Raw genomic sequence first — 17,086 nt, 5'->3', positions numbered from 1 at the left:
GGCAACAAAATAACCACCTGCCACCTACACCACTGAGTTTAAATCTGATTTAACACCTAAATTATGATTTGCACTATCAAATTAAGAGTTTTATTGCAGTATATGCCTTGTGGTAGACACCTTTATCCATACAGAATTATAATGCCATGAGTGCAGAAATGTCAAGCTAAAGTGCTCCTGAAGGAAGGAGCGTAATATTCAGTTTTTAGTACTTCTGAGGTATGAATGAAGCCAAATCAATACTGACTAATATGTACATTTTTGCAGACTAACATAGATTTATGTTCAATACTGGGAGGTTAAGTAAGTTATTTTGCTCAAAACATATAGCCTAAAGCCACTTAGGCCCCTAGAGTAAGGCATTAACCCCCAACCAAGAGAAGAAGACTGGTTTCACTGAGTGTGCTTAACAGTATGCAGCTGAAAAATAGCATGCTCACTCAGCAAAACCTTCCTTGCATACAAAAAAAAAACACCATGCAGGTGGGACAATCTTTCTTTTAAATTAATGTTTGCAGGTTTTTATTTACTTTATCGTGTGCATGGTTGCAAGGTTCATTTGCATGGTGTTTAAGACAAGATTTACCACAGCCTCACAACAGTGGAGGGATTTTTCCTGGAAAAATTGTCTTAGATTTTTTATAACACCAAAACAAAAGTGGTGGAGAGAGTGTGGCCACTGTATGGCAGACCACACACATATATTCTGGGGTTGCTCGGCCCTTAAATCTTTTTGGGATGGGGTTCATTATACTATCAGCGAAGTCCTTGGTTATGGCATTGAATTCTCCTGTTTGTCCTTATACTTGGGAAACGTGGACTTAGAAATATCTAAGGCGGACAGATATCTTTTGAAAGTCTTTATGGCAGCAAGAAAAAAGGCCATAACAAGGTGTTGGCTGAAGTCAGTGAAGGTGTTGGCTTAGTCAGTTGGCTGACTAAATGATTGTAGCAACAACACTATCATACACTGCAAGAAAGCCAACTTGTATTTTTTGGCCTAAAACAGTGATTTAATTTGGTAAAACCTGGAAATATAAATTATTGACATTTAGGGCAATAATGTTAGCACAACAAAGGAAGCCAGTTGTATGCTCAAAAACAAGTTTGTGAGTTGTTGTTACTTATATATTTAAGTTGGGGTTCACAACAAGGGACAATAGTTCTGCTAACTCTTATTTCTTTGTTGTGAAATTCGGTCATTAGCGAAAGCTAGCGGCTAACTGATGCTAGCGGCGCTGCTTGTTACAGCTACAAGAGTAGCCATTAGCGTATCAATGCTAACTCAAAATTGTGGTCGCAATATTAGCTGACAAGTTATTACAATGTTTGTTGCCTTGAAATTTTGAGTTCACCCAACTTTTCTTTTTTTGCAGTGTAGCCTGTATTAATTTACTTGTACCCCCCTGTTCTTGTTCTTTCCTTTGCTGTTGTTATTATTTTTAAAGTCTGTTTTGCATACTGCTATTGGCAGCAGGTGTATCTATTGCAATGCCATTTTAGTCACTTACTTTTGAGTTCAATGTATGATATGTGTGTGTGAAAACTTGAAAAAAAAAAAAGTAAAAAGAAAAAAAGATAAGATTTAGATATTTAGTACCAGACCATCCAACAACAACACTGAAATTCAATCACACATTCACCCTCTCACTCACACAGTCTATCTCGTCCTGGTGGCCACTGAAGGTGAGGTAAAGTTTCTGCAGGATGCTTTGCAGCAAACTGTGCAGGGCGCTTTGTCTCTCTGACCCTGTGCGTGTCCTTGCTCATTGAGAATGGTCAAAATGTATCACTCTGTCTATTCTCAGTGTCTTGACATGTAACTGTATGCTTGAATACTAAGGAGAGGTGAAGAGATAAAGGAGCATTAGCATGCAGCACCTTTGTCGGTTGGCAGGAGATTTGCCTAATTGTGATTACAAATTACCCAAGTTACCTGATAGCAATTCTTAAAGTTAGCGGGGCCTGCATTGATTTAATTAATTTTCAGTGTAGGAAAGGACATTGAAACAATTGGGACTAATTTGATTTTGTAGTTAATTATAAGAAAAATACACTCTAACTTATTTGAATACATTCTAATTAATATGCAAATGAGTTCCTTCATCCTTGTTTTCTCCAGACTGGAATTGTTCATTTCACTCATCTGGTACTGGCCGTGTTTAAATACAGTTTGTGATTGTGATATCACTGTTTAATAATGCTATTAAAACATCTCGCTGCTCTGACAACTGCACAGGTTTACACATGGAAACAATGAACTGGGCCATACTTATTGTTAAGCATTGACCCTGTTAATTATTAACCCTTGTGTTGTTCTCAGGGTCAAAAATGACCCACCTTCACTAAACCCCTTTAATAAAGCAGCTTGGTGAACCACCAACATATAATATATGGCTTAAAAAAGTATGGGAACTGTATGAAATGGAACAAATTTCATATACAATAAGGCTACAAAGACCCACATTTATAAAGAGATGGAGCGCTGTAATGAGTTTGTTAATGCAATAACAAGGTGTACTTTTGTCTTATTTATTATGACTTTTTATTTATTTCATTCATTTTTTTCTTTCTTTCTTTCTTCTTCTTTTTGTTTTCTAATTATTTACTTTTCTATTTTGACTCATTTTACATGCGAAGGTATATAGTGAAGTGCATATTAAGCAGTTGTAAATGTGTGTGAGGTAAAAATTTAAAATTGTATGTATGGAACGGAATATTTTGGTGAAAATAAAATATAAGTTCCAAAAAAAAAAAATAAAGCAGATTGATAGGTTGTTTCTTCATGCAAAATGGATTTGGGTTTTAAAATTCTGTCATTCATCACAAACTTTGTGAATATCAAGGTTTTCCCTCTTATAGTGCAGAACAACTGGATTCAATCAGTGGAATTGTTTTTTTATTTCAAAATACCTGTCATAATTGGTTTGCTGTTTTACTAAAGTAGGGGTTTATGAAAAGTTTTTATGTTTTTTTTGGTATGAAAATGATTATATAGCCGATGGGTCAAAAATGACACCTAAAACAAGATTTGTGTCCCGTTGGTGTGTCATTCAAAGAAAGTTATTGAATTTCAAATTGAAAAAAGATCAATAAGGGGGTTTACTATGCTGTTAAACACAGTGGTTGGTAATTTGACCCCGAAGACAACTAAAAGGTTAATAGAAATCATAATAATCCAATACAAAACAAATAATTTTCTTCGTTTTAAGCAATTTACCCTTTGAATGCTGGGTTATTTTTACTGCATAAGCCAGAAAAAGGGACAAAGACTTGGGCAGACAATCATCACCTATGTGGACAGGGCTGCATACTTCACTGTGAACTCTTAATACAATTGAGCAGACTAGTTAGAGTTAGAGGAATGATCAAAGGGGAGGTAGTGACACTGAACTGGTTAGCTGAATGGCTGCAGGCGACAGCTGTTTATTGCAGTTTTTGTGAACCCTCACACCCTTTGCTTTGGTGCTTTCTTTACAAACGTGTAATTGCGGACTGATGGTTAAACTAACACTGAGGGTCCTGCAGCCGTGGACATGTGTCCGATAACATATAACGTCTTCCCGCTGAAGCGTCTTTGATCAAAACACTGAAGTCAATATCTGAATAAAATCAGCTCGGGGCCTAAATGGTGCTGCTGACTTCATTCTGTAGGTAAAAGGGAGAGTGTGCGCTGCAGATTCATATAGTCATTCCTTTTTATGGAACGTTGCTTTTGTTGATATTGATTTTGACTCCAATTTTACACGCTATGATTCTGAACCTGGGCTGCTCTCTGACTATATGATCCCCTCAGGGTGTCTTGTTATCTAGTGGGAAAGGGAAAAAAAATAAGCCTCTGGGTAGAGCTATAGCAGCCACCATTATTCCAGAATTTCTATTCTTTAAATCATGCTGTTGTGGCACAAAGATCACCCATTATTTCAATGCAATTCTGATAACAATTTATAATGTCTCCTATTAGCTTGGGGCTAAACAAGATGAGTGTGGAAAGAAAGAGCAATCTCTTTTAACTGCCTCTTTCAGGCAACTGGATAATAGTATTTCATGTGTTTACTACGGGCCCTGAAGTTGTCAGCACAGGAGGAATATATAATATTTCAATATTTATATGTCAGAGGGGGAAGTGAATAGTATATATTAGGGATGGGTGTTTGGAAGAAACCTGCCAACTCGAGCATCTATAAAGTTAAAGATCAATTAATCGATTCATCGCTACATGGGCAAAATAAAAGATATATACAGTACTATGCAAATGCCTGTTTGGATAATGGATGCTTTTATTTTGAAAGGACGAAAAGAGACTTCCTGTCGATCCTAAAACTAACTCAGTGAGATTAAACTGTAAAAATCACGTCAAGGAGTTCAATGTTTTGTATTTTAGCCCCAAAAGAGGCATGAGGTTAGTTTTCATAGTAATCTTGCATATTAAATTGTGTTTTATGTTTAATTAAGTTTTTGGATCAAATTAAACCTAGTAATTCATGCTAGCAGGGTTTGATACAGTAAGATAGTTTTGCTCCAATTAATACTCTTGTATTTCTGTGTGTTTTATAATTGTTATTGCAACTTTCAGTTTGCAAACTGTAGCTTTTTTTTTTCCATTGGCTTATTGACGTACGGCCGCAGAACTGAACGCTCGGCCGTGTTTCAGTTCAGTGAGTAGTGATACGCAGTCAGAGATAAAATAAAAAAATACACAGATCGATTAAAAATTCCATGTGATCGACCAAAGTCTTAACGACCATCATCGATTATTATTCCCATCCTTAGTATATATATTATGTGCAGGGAAATTAATTTCCAATGTAGATATGAAGGCAAAATGTATAGATAAAGTGAAATTGTTGATCTTAAAATGCTATTTCAACTCTCCAGACTTTCTTGAAGTTTCCCAGGTGAGAATTAAATCAGAATGTGTTTGCACAATAGGAAGTAAGAACCGTGTCAACACGGCGAGAGATTCCAAACTTCATCTGCTCACTCAGGAGCACTCACATAAGAGCAAACAGACACAGCTGGTGCATTACGCTCGCTCGCCCACTCGCAAACATTGTGTTTATGGAAAGCAGCCTGGGTACCTACCAACCTCCGAGGCCATCACAGTGATGTTGTGCCAAGCCATGTCTTCCCTGTCCAGAGTCTGCGTGGTCCGGATCAGTCCGCTGCCCTCATCGATTCTGAAGTATCTCTCTCCTTCCTCTTTGCTGTCCAGGTAATATCTATTAGAAAAAAAAAATACAATCTTATATGTCCATTCTTCAAAAAATACGGTGATGGAAAACATCAGAGGTCAAGATGGAAGTTGATAATCTGCTGCACTGAAAAAAAGCCAACCTGTATTTTTTGGCCTAAAACAGGGATTTAATTTGGTAAAACTTGGAAATATAAATTACTGACATTTAGGGCAATAATGTAAGTTAGCACAACAAAGGAAGCCAGTTGTCTGCTCAAAAACAAGTTGGTGAGTTGTTGTTACTTATATATTTAAGTTAGGGTTCAAAACAAGGGACAATACTGTAGTTCTGCTAACTCTTATTTTTTTGGTTGTGAAATTTGGTCCTTAGCGAAAGCTAGCGGCTAACTGATGCTAGCAGCCAACTGATGCTAGCGGCCAACTGATGCTAGCGGCTAACTGATGCTAGCGGTGCTGCTTGTTACAGCTACAAGAGTAGCCATTAGCGTATCAATGCTTACTCAAAATTGTGGTCACAACATTAGCTAACATTCATAGCGGCTTGTCATGCCAGAGAAATTCAGAGTTGAGCAAACTCAAAAACAAAACTTAAAATATTTAGTTCAATTGTCCAGCTTAAAATTTTATCAAAGTTTGTTGCCTTGAAATTTTGAGTTCACCCAACTTTTCTTTTTTTGCAGTGTAGGTGGTGGTGTGCAGGTTATACTTTATATAGGTTATATAATACTTTTGTTTTGACGGCATTTAAATGGATAGTTTTTGAAGTGGGGTTTGCATGAGGTACTTATAGAAGCAGGAGGAGGACCAACAGCTGGGCCTCCTGCCTTCCTAAGCTATTTCCCGCTGTGGACGGAGGCAGCAGCAAAATGTATTTTAGTCCACCTAAAAAAATGAAACATTTCCATTTCCAGTTAAGTGTATGCTATATCTAGGATATGTCCTCCTCTTTACCTTGCTGTCAGACAGCCCTTTCATTTGACACTATATTTTGTCGACTGAAGAACTTCAGCACTCCAACACGTTAGCGCGACTGTGCCGTGCACCGTGTTACTCTGCAGATCAGCTGACAACACATACAAGACGGCAATAATGATGCTGATTGACAAGTGGATAGCATTATGGAGGGAGACTAAAGGGCCAAAAGGGAGAAGGGGAAAATGGTCAAGAAAGACGTTGTCTGATGGTGTGGTAAAGCAGTACAAATAATCTAAATATTGTATACACATCCAGACTAGAAAACAAAGCAGCGTGGAGCCCTACTGTAAATTTACCTCTAAAGGTCTGGCTGTAAACTCCATGAGGCCAGTTTCAGTTTGATGATAATATACCAAGTAAAACTGGAGACAAGGTCAAATATATTTTGCATAAAATTATAGAACTGGATGTAAACCTCTTATATGTTATATTTGCAACCTTTGTTCACATTTGCAACATTTAATTTTTTATTGAGCATGATAGTGTTTTGAAAGTAAAAAAAAGTTTCAAAATCACTTTTAATGTTGGACTAAAGGACTAAAAAAGACACAAAATGACTAAAAAAAGACACAAAATGACCAAAAAAGACACAAAATGACAAAATAAAGACACAAAATTACCAAAAAAGACACAAAAAGACTTACAAAGACACGAAAAGACATGAAAAGGATTCAAAAATGGACAAAATAGCCCAAGACTCCATAGAGTAAAGACCTGTTTCACATGGAATTAAAGTGATTGTGTTGCTGTTGAAACAACAATTAGATCTAACTTTACAACTGCATTTAGTCAACTTTTAGTCCGCAAAGACCTGCACATTTCAAAAGCCCACCATACACAGTAACGGTGCCTTTTGTTGGTAGTTAGTCTCCGAACTCAACCAGATATAACGGATGTTATCATGAGGGTTATTCTTTCAGCTCCCGTTAGAGCCACAGAGCACATTATACAACTGTTTTCACAGACTGAGGATTACTGCTCATTATGAGAAAACTGACCATTGTGTAAAAGACGAGTGCCCCTCGAAGCCAAATAGCACTGCACTTAGTTAAATGCCTCAACACTGTGCAGGTACTTGATGTGTTTTTCAGTTCACCAATTCTACCGAGGCCTTAGAAAACACATATTTACTTTTGCTTATATCAAATATGAAACGTATCAAAGCGGGAAACAAAAGCTTTTTATTTATCATAAGAGATTCAGTCAAGCGAAACCATCCAGTGAAATGAATGAAGTGCGGAGGCATCACAAGCCAAAGGGGAAGTTCTTATGCTTCTTTGATTTTCAAAGTCTCATTCCACTTCTAAAGCACATAAATAGAATAATTCCAACTGCTTTTAAATGGACTTTAAGTCTTGACAGAATGTTCTGAAAATACATATTTCTAAGTCAAGAGTAATTATCTTCAATATTTAATAATGACAAAAGGCGATGTTCTGCTGGCAATGTTTACACTGTTGTAATGGCTTTCTAGCAACGGCGTTATCAAACTCGAAGCGGAGCAGCCTGTAGAATACAAAGCAGGAACGGGCTCAGCTGCTCCCCTCATGAGTTCAAGCACGAAATGAGCATTGACTGTGTATTCCCTAATTTATCTCCTAATGACCTATTTACACCTTTAATCCAGCATTCATTCCTCTGAGTAATATAGCCTAAGTCGACAATTTTCAATTGGCATGAGAGATGGAAATGGTATAGGGATATTAATTCCAGGATTGAATTTATTTGAAATAATAAACTTTTTTTTCCTTTTTTTTTTTTTAGCTTGTGTACCCAGCACCTTTAGTATAAATGTTGTCATGATTTATTAAATGCTCAGGCTCATGAGAGCACCGAGGCTTCTCGGCAGTTAACGTGTGAGTTTAGGTGTCAGAAAGAAAAACGTGTTTTATGGCTTCTGAGGAAAAAAAATCCACTGAAAAACACTTTTTAATTACTGCTACTGGTGATAAATCTTGTTTGATGTAAAGTTTGCTCTTTTGCTAGTTATCCTCAAGAATAAGAAAATAAACAACTAAAGTACACGATGTTACAAGATGTTATGATTATTTTCCAGAACAACTCAATAGCAGAAAAGTCTTTTAAAACACCAGGTTTTGCCATCGGACCCCTGAATCAAACAATAACTGCTGCATGTGGAGATACAGATTATATTTCCATTATGTCCACTAATAGCCCCCTTCTTTGACATTTTAGGTGATGTAGGTGTAAGGCTTTTTTTCCATTGCAGAGGCCTTGGAGAGCACTGAACATCAACAAGACTAAAAGCTTACAGTAGTGCAGCCGAGTGAGGCGGTAATGCTCACCGTATTACAAAACACAAAAACAAACTTGTTGGATGGATAAAAAACTGAAAGGCGACTTTGCTGCTCTTTCTTGTTCGCTACACAGCTCTCGACAAAATGCCTTGCCGACATACGGATCTAACAAGCCGACTGGTTTATCTAACCTTCTGTTTCCACCCACCTCTAAGCATAAATATGTAAATATACTAACTTTTGTATACAAGACGCATCTGACAAACATGCAAGTTCACCCATGTGCAGCCTGGAGGAACATGTTCAAGCCTTAATCTCTTTATCAGCCTCAGATGTAGCATGCAGCATGCTTGGCTGACATCTTAAAATAAAGCAGAGGTTGATGGAAACTCAGTCATGAGAATGAGATGCAGTGTTGAACAAGTGTGAGTTTTGCTAAATGAGATGTATCTTATCTTCAACCATCAACCCAGTCTGACAAAGATATAGTCTCTGGGCACAGTGGCTGGTATTTCAGGGGTTCTTGGGTAGCCGGCGGATATCCTGATAAGAAATAACAGATTCTTGGGCCATGACTTCCTCTTCCGTGTGTCGATCTTTGTTTACAGTGTGATAAGAATGGAGTTGGAGTTGAGAGATGACGTCTACAAACCAGATTGTTTCTCTTCATATGAATGCGGAATGCAAAAACTAATAAAAAGCTAAATTGTTGTCAGGTGTTGCAATGGGTTCCCAGATTGCATATCTATTCTATCTCTTTTTTTCTGTCCACATAGACTGTTTCCCTGCATGCAACCAAAGCACCTCAAACATGCCGATCGGTCAATACTTGGACTACAAACAAAGACCAAACCATTCTGATACCAAAATCTCCCCCTGCTGCAAACAGATATCTGTTAACAGAGATTAAGAAGGACCAATCTCCAAAGGCACTGGGATTTACAGTATACTGAGAAGATCATTAAAGGAGACATATTATGCTAATGTTCCTACTCTGTTTACATGCTTAAATGCTCAAAAAGACATTATTTTTCTCATACAGTTTGTCTGAATATACCTGTTTTCATCCTTTCTTTTTCAAGACGGCACTTAAACAGAGCGTTTCAGACAATTTTGCTCTGACTGGTCAACGTTTCCAGGTCTTCTGCATTTTGGCTCTTGGTATCTCTGCACCATCATTGCAGCCAGAGAATAACTGTAACAGCACCTACCCTTTGTTGTGATGTCACAATTTTTCAAAGGCTGAAGTGCCTTGTTTAAAGGTGCAGTTTCTGCAAACAGGCTGTGTGCATTTATCCATGGATTTTTGATACTTTAACAGTATTTAAAATGACCTAAACCTGGTTTATAATAAAACATAGCATGGAAATCTCACTTTTTGCAATATAGGATTTTTAATATTTGTGTTCCAAAGTGATCTTTTCTTTCAGACAACCAATCTGCTTTCAGAATTACTAAATTATTTAATTATGTTAAACCTGTGGTGTATTTGTAATCAAGTGTTAGGTAGCCTTCCCTGGCATTTCATTGTCATCTATTTAAAACTTACTTTCATCACTTCATTGGATGTTACAACTGAGGAAACCAAATGTCAGTTAACACAGCCTGAAGGCGGGGCTCTCCTGAATACATGCAGCGCTTAAAAGTAACCGTGCCAGGAAGTTTCCCCAACTGTTCTAATTATGATAATGTATAAGAGCAACCAGAGGTAATGAGCCATCAAGACTTTGTTTGGCTATTTAGATGTCAATTTTTAGACCGTCATTTGAAATGTCACTTCAATAACATGTTTATTTCATTGGCAGACGTCTGATGATCAAAGAGAGCCAAATACTGATCCCTGCTGCATTGTGCAGCCTTGATAGCAATGCATGGAGCAGTGGCACAGTTGTTTAGCTTTTCTCCGAGTTCAAGCGGCTGTCATGGATGCCTCCCGCTGCCTTCTGCTTTATGCGGCGAACACTGGGAGTGATGTACAGTGGTGTAGGAAGTGGTCGAGGAGGAGGTATCCCACAAGGAGAGCGAGGAAACTCTTTCATATGGAGATTACCTTCTTGTTTACAACAAACCTATCACAAAGTCTTAAGATTAGGACATGAATCAAATAATCATTTTTACGCCCGCGTCTTCCCTCCATTTGGAATTGAACATTATTCAACAAGAAACTCAGAGCTCACCTCTCCAAAACGGGGAGGACAGCAGCGCGGTCATAAGTCACTGCGCTTAATGGTGTTTAGAAAACCCCTGGGCTTGGCGGCCTACGGCGAGGCTTTAAACTGTGATCCTATAACATGTAATAGCAACAGAAGATTGCTTCTCATTGATATATCAGCTAAATTTCATCTTATGAGGAGTCCTGCGTTTACAGGTACACTCCATCATGTACGCCAGGGGAATGGAAATTAAAACAAGCAGTGCAGAGTTGTTTGAGTGTAATGTCATGAAATGAGGTACCTGTGCAGAGCGAAAAACCTAGGATTAGTCCACTGCCTAGGGGTATTATCAATCTTTTTTCAACAGTTCACAAGCATGTGTTTAGAGCGCATACAAATGTGCTAAGCAGTTGTATTGCCTCGGGTTACTTCACAGACTTGCAGACAAAATAACCATCTATCTGATGCCAAAAAATGAGACTGATTCACTATGCATATTGATGATTTTAAAAAGGGATGTGAGGCATCACGGGCATGTAAAGTAGCAGAAACAAACAAGGGGCTACCAAAAATAACATAATGCAACTTTTGATTTATTTAACATTATGTTTTATATTGGCATTTCAAAGCCACCTGCAAAATCCTCAATTTTGCAGACTTAATGTTTAGAAAATTGTCATATAGTGACATTTTTTTAGCTACTGCATATGCTGAACATGCATCATAAAATATGCATTATTTCATACATGCATAATGACAAACATGTGCAGTGTCAAGTCACAGCTTCAAACGCTTATCTGCAAAAGGTACAATTAACTGGGGCAGAGATATGACATGCAAATTGGAGTTTTAATTCGACAAACGTGTCTCTAAGGCAGAAATAATCTTATTAGTTGTCTTAAACCTCAATGAGCAAATCTAAATCACCTCAGCAAAAGATATCTCACTGGTAAACCTGAATGACAAAAAAGAAACACTGATCAAAATATGACTAAATAAGCAATTCCTGTTAAGCTGTGACCAGGTTGGCCCAGACTGACTTTCTCATCATCAAAACCCTTGCATGGCAAACATATACTTTGCAAACTAATCTAACAGAATGGATATTTCCAGAAACCCAGCTGGCAAAGATTGGTATGTTTCTAAAAACATATATTAACTTTTGGCAACCAATTACTTGACAAAGTTGCATTGGCTGCCAGTCACATCTGAAGGAGCACTGAGCCTCAAAATAAGCCTCATAATATTAGCAACCTCCGCTCTTACCCTTTTACTTTTGCAGTCGACTTGTCTGCTATTTATTACCAAGGAAAAAAACTGCAGATCTTCAATTATATCCAGTGATGCACAACTAATAAGACAGTATGCCTACAGAGCTGTTCTGCCTCTGAATGTTTGTAATCATTTATGCAGATTGTATATGTAGGAGTTAAAGTGTCTTACCTGACAGGACTGTTCCTGCTGTCAGGATCTCGAGCCGTCACGACGCCCACCTCTGTGCCACTCTGCGAGTTCTCGTATACATCCATGATGTAATGGTCTATAGAAAAGACGGGGGCCTCGTCCACGTCTCCGACTGTGATTTTAAGGGTTGCAGTGTCTTTGAAGGAGCCCAGATAGGAGAAACGAGGATCCACATACGTGTTGGTGCCCTCGATGTGGAGGGTGTAGGTCTTCTTCCTCTCGTAGTTCAGAGGCTGTAGGGGGGAAAGGCACCATGGGGAAATATAATTAGCACACTTAGTAGTACGAAGTAAATACACTTGTGAATCAAGTGATGTCTTACTTAGAACAGATTAAATGCAGAATCTGTGACAAAGTGGACAAAAAAAGCATCATTTAAATTTTGTAGTTGATGTTTTTGATATTTTCTTATCTTTTAGGTTAGTTTTTTCCTCATTTATCTGAACGATTATTACACAACTAATGTTATCCAATAGATTTATAAAACTGAAGGAGCCAGAGGGCTGTGATTTTAATGTAATGTGTTGGAAAGAAATCTAATTTCAGTGCATGATTTGTCAAAATCATTTCATTTAACCTCAACACTTTGACACAATTGTAATCCTCTTTCAAATGCATGTCCTACCTAACAAACCTCAACAAAGCCTATTGTAATTGTATGCACTACTTAATTATTCTGGAACAGCATCCGAAACTCTCCATAGTACACCTTAACGTCAGTGTCAAAGCACGTTACACATGGCTCTTTATGGTGACAACATACGTCAAACAGCAAACAGCAAACAGCAGTGGGGCTGTAAAGTGTGTAAAACTAGTTTGTAGAAGGACAGCTGGCTAGTTAGCTTTCTTGCTTATTCGGGCAGAATTTATTGCAACACTATGACAACTTTGTTCCGCTCTTTTTCTTGCTAGTCAGATGGTGTTAATAATGGGCTTTTTTTCTATGCTGTGACAAACGTTTTTGTGAAGCTTTAAGTTGTTACATTTGACTCATTTAGTGTCTGGTTCTGCATGCTTTTTAGTATTCAGCGAGTCTCCGACTTGCTGCAAATCATAAGTCTGTTCATGTTGTGAAGTGTATTATGTATGTGCTTATGTTGCTGAGGTTTTTTTCATTGTTTTTTCCTCCTTTCCTCTCCTCGCGTTGTGCTGTATTTCCTTTCTTCATTTCTGTCTTCCTGTCCTGTTCACCTCTGTCATATTGTTTGTGTGTTTTATACGTTTTGGACGGGTTGATGGCAAATCTTGTTGTACTAGTACTTGTTACCCTGTGCAATGACAATAAAGGCTTTCTGATTCTGAAGTTATGATGGGTCCTAGTGCACGTTAGTTACTACAGATTTTGTGTCTAAATTAGCTACCATATTTCATATGGTTTCTCACCACATGGTCAAATAGAGATCTGAAATTGGACAATATCAACAAACGTACACTGTTTGTAGAATGTTTGTAGAAATTTCAGTAAAACGATGTCAAATTGCAACAGACAGAACTTCTATTCTATATTAGGGATGGGCGTTTGGAAAAAACCTGCCAACTCAATCATCTATAACGTTAACGATCAATTAATCAATTAATCGCTTTGTTTTTATACATACTCTAGTATGTATAACAACATGCATACATGAGCAAAATAAAAGATATGTATATACAGTACTATGCAAAAGTCTTAGGCCTGTTTTGATAATTGACACTTTTATTTTGAAAGGACGAAAAGAGACTTCCTGTCAATCGTAAAACCAACTCAAATGAGATTATACTGTAAAGATACTGTCAAGGACTTCAATGTTTTTGTCTTTAAATACGTTTTGGAGCAAGGTTTGATACAGTAAGCTAGTTTTGCTCGAATTAATCCTCTTGTATTTCTGTGTGTTTTATAATTGTTATTGAAACTTTTATTTTGCAAACTGTAGCTTTATCCAACTTAATTCTCAGCTCATTGGCTTATTGATGTATAGCTGCAGAACTGAACGCTCGGCCGTGTTTCAGTTCAGTGATACTGATACGCAGTCATAGATAAAATAAATAAAATGCACAGATAAATTAAAAATTCCACATTAACGACCATTAGACGATCATCAATTAATCATTCCCATCCCTACTCTATATTTATGCCCTTTCCCACTACTACGGTCACAGTTCTTTGCAATGGCAACACTACAAATAAAAATGGCCGCCGCTCCGACCATTCATTCGGCACCTGTGAAAGTTTACATTTCTGTCTCGTAGACGGCACATTCTTACCTTTTTCAGGCTGATGATCCCCTCTCTCGTGTCCCTGTCTGTGGATATGGAGAACATGTTGGCTCCCTCAGAGTTAATGATGCTGTACTTGATGTCTGCATTGACGCCAAGGTCCTCATCATTGGCTTTGATCTTCCCCACCGGTTTCCCTACTTGAGCTGATTCAGGGACGTACAGCTGGTAATTTTCTGTGGATGAACATTGATGTGTACCCACTTAGAGACGGCATGAAAAAAAACCCTGTTTTAACCAGAATCTGACCTGCCCCAAATCATTGTCTGAATGTTCCACTAAAAAGGGCTTAGCTAAGCAATTTGATTCTGTCACCATTTGTTCCTCAGGGAATGTCATTAAAAATACTCTGCAGTGCCTCAATTGATATTAAATGCTAAGGCGAGGTTCACAGCACTGCAATGGGGCAGATCAAACTCGGGCGGATGATTATTCAGACAACGTTGATGGTTTTGAAATAGTTTTTCATTGCAGCACAGAATGAAAACCTCCTGAGCCGTGGGGGCTTTTGCTTGATGAGGCACTTTCAAAGAAGAGAATGAATCACAACTTTATCATTACTTAAATTTATCATTAAAATGGAGAAATCCAGACTGCAAAAACAGAAAGTTTTGATAAATGCGAGTCTAATTTAGCTAATTACGGAAAATATAACTGCAGTATTAGACTACTGAGTCACACAACAATGAAGTGTAATACATCATGGGGAGACATGCTGAATAGCTCTGTGAGGGGAAGCCTTAATAATCTAAGATTTGCTCTCTAAACCTTCCAGGATGGATTTACGGTTAATGATTGCATGCATGGCAAAATTATAATTAAAAGTATTTAATGTTCTGCAAATATTGAAATGTTGACGCTTCTTCTTTTCATTTAAGCAGCAAAAACATACGCTGTAAAGGATAATTTACTTGCCTTTCATGTTAAGACCTATTCAGACTTTTCTACAGAGTGAATGATTTAAAAAAAAATAACACTTCTTACAGTTACTTTGTATCTTTTAACTTCTATGAGGGAACTACAGGACAGAACATTTTTCTACACATGCTTTTTCCAGGTGGTGTAACAGCCTCAGGCATCATAAGTGGAGGTCTTCTGCTCAAGGCCAAACTGGCTGAGAAAAGCTCATTAGATTTCCGGCTGCAGCTTGGCCATTTAATGTAAATTAAGCTATGTATTCAGGTCAGTCGGTGTAAGACATTAACATTATTATCTTTGGTTATTTTGCTAAATTTGCCTTTTGGCTAATTACTAAGCGAAAGCGCCAAAAGGCAGCACTTTTCTCAGGGTAAAGAGCTTTTAAATAGAGGCTTTGGCCCAAGACAATGTCTTCTTAACATCTTTCCAAGCTAATAAGAACTACTTTTACTGATTATTTTGCAAAATATTAACCCTTGTGTTGTCTTAGGGGTCAAAAATGACCCACCACTATGTTTAACAGCAGAGGAAACACCCTTAACTTTTTTTTTCAGTTGAAATTTGAAGACTTTTCCTAGAACCAACCAACCAACCAACCAACCAACCAAATAACCAACCAACAGGGTACAAGTCTTGTCTTAGGGGTCCGGAGGCTATAAATGATTGTCATAAAACATAAAAACCATGCATGCATGTGTGCATATATGCATGCACGCTTGCTCAAAAATTATTTTACACCTATGCAGTATCTTTAGCAATAAAACGAATAAAAATAAAGCCGTTTCAACCAATTATGAAAGGTCTGTGGTCATAAAAATGAGTGGATTCCACTGATTAAATCCAGTTTTTCTGCACTGTAAGAGGAAAAACCTTGATATTCACAAAGTTTTTGATGAATGACAGGTTGTTTCTTCATGCAAAATAGATGTGGGTTTCAAAATCTAATCAAGCTGCTTTATCTGAGGGCTTTAGTTAACGTGGGTCATATTTGAGGTGTATGCGGAAAGTTAAAACAACACGAGGGTTAACTTAAGCCAGAATTTTGCTTGCTGGAATATTGTTTTTCAGATAATGATGTATACATACTTTGGGGAAACATGGGCGGGTTGTCGTTGACGTCTGTCAGAGTGATGTTGATGGTGGTGGAGCCGGAGAGGCCTCCGACCTGGCCTGCCATGTCTTTGGCTTGGATAACAACGGTGTAGTGTTCTCTGGCTTCCCGGTCCATGTCAGATAAGGCAGTCCTGATGATTCCTGCATGAATTGGAGGAAAACAAACCATTAGAGTTAAAATAGGTGTTGATGAGGTCTCTCATGGAGCCAGACACACTGTAATAAAAATAATATTCAATTTGCAGTTTCAATCGACTAGGTATTTTGAGAATAAAAACAAGACACTTGCGAAGAAAATAAGATTTAACCCTCTGAACCCCAAACCATTGAAGGGTGTTTTTTTGTCACTCTTTTTACATTTTACTCACTGTGGACTGTATTTCACTGCAATATATAAACCTATATAAAATAAAGCCCTGCATTCTATGGAATCACAACAATTATGGCTAGTGTGAACAGTCACACTAACACATTTATAATGACATAAATAATAATAAAAAAAAAAAAACACAAGTTGAATTTCTCTGATAATTTTTTTTTTAATTGGAACAAAATGGAATTTGAACAACACTTTTCCAAGACCAGGTGTCACTGCTATTGGGTCTTCACATGCTATACATTTTAAACTATTTGCATTTCTACAACCTCTACTTGCAACCTCTCCTGTCCTCTCCTCTCAGCTCTGTGTAAACAGCCTGTAGTCTTGTTCGAGTATTTGTCAGCCTGAGGAGCGCAGAATTTAATGTTTTTAA

General features: G+C 37.7%; 1 protein-coding gene across 2 annotated transcripts in view; it reads right to left on the bottom strand.

The window, feature by feature from the left end:
* The window catches only part of LOC131961911 (cadherin-18), a 221,817-nt gene that overhangs the window by 29,477 nt on the left and 175,254 nt on the right, over positions 1–17,086 (bottom strand). For both annotated transcript variants that reach the window (XM_059326836.1, XM_059326835.1), the window contains exons 5-8: positions 16,308–16,475; positions 14,292–14,479; positions 12,027–12,280; positions 5,086–5,222 (exon numbers count right to left, since the gene is read on the bottom strand). In XM_059326836.1, coding sequence (XP_059182819.1) covers positions 5,086–5,222; positions 12,027–12,280; positions 14,292–14,479; positions 16,308–16,475 — 747 coding nt within the window. The remainder of the gene's footprint in view (positions 1–5,085; positions 5,223–12,026; positions 12,281–14,291; positions 14,480–16,307; positions 16,476–17,086) is intronic.

Source organism: Centropristis striata, chromosome 23, assembly GCF_030273125.1.
Source record: "Centropristis striata isolate RG_2023a ecotype Rhode Island chromosome 23, C.striata_1.0, whole genome shotgun sequence".
Lineage (NCBI taxonomy): Eukaryota > Metazoa > Chordata > Actinopteri > Perciformes > Serranidae > Centropristis > Centropristis striata.
The sequence above is the reverse complement of the archived record's forward strand: the minus strand, read 5'-3'. Positions and strand labels throughout refer to the sequence as shown.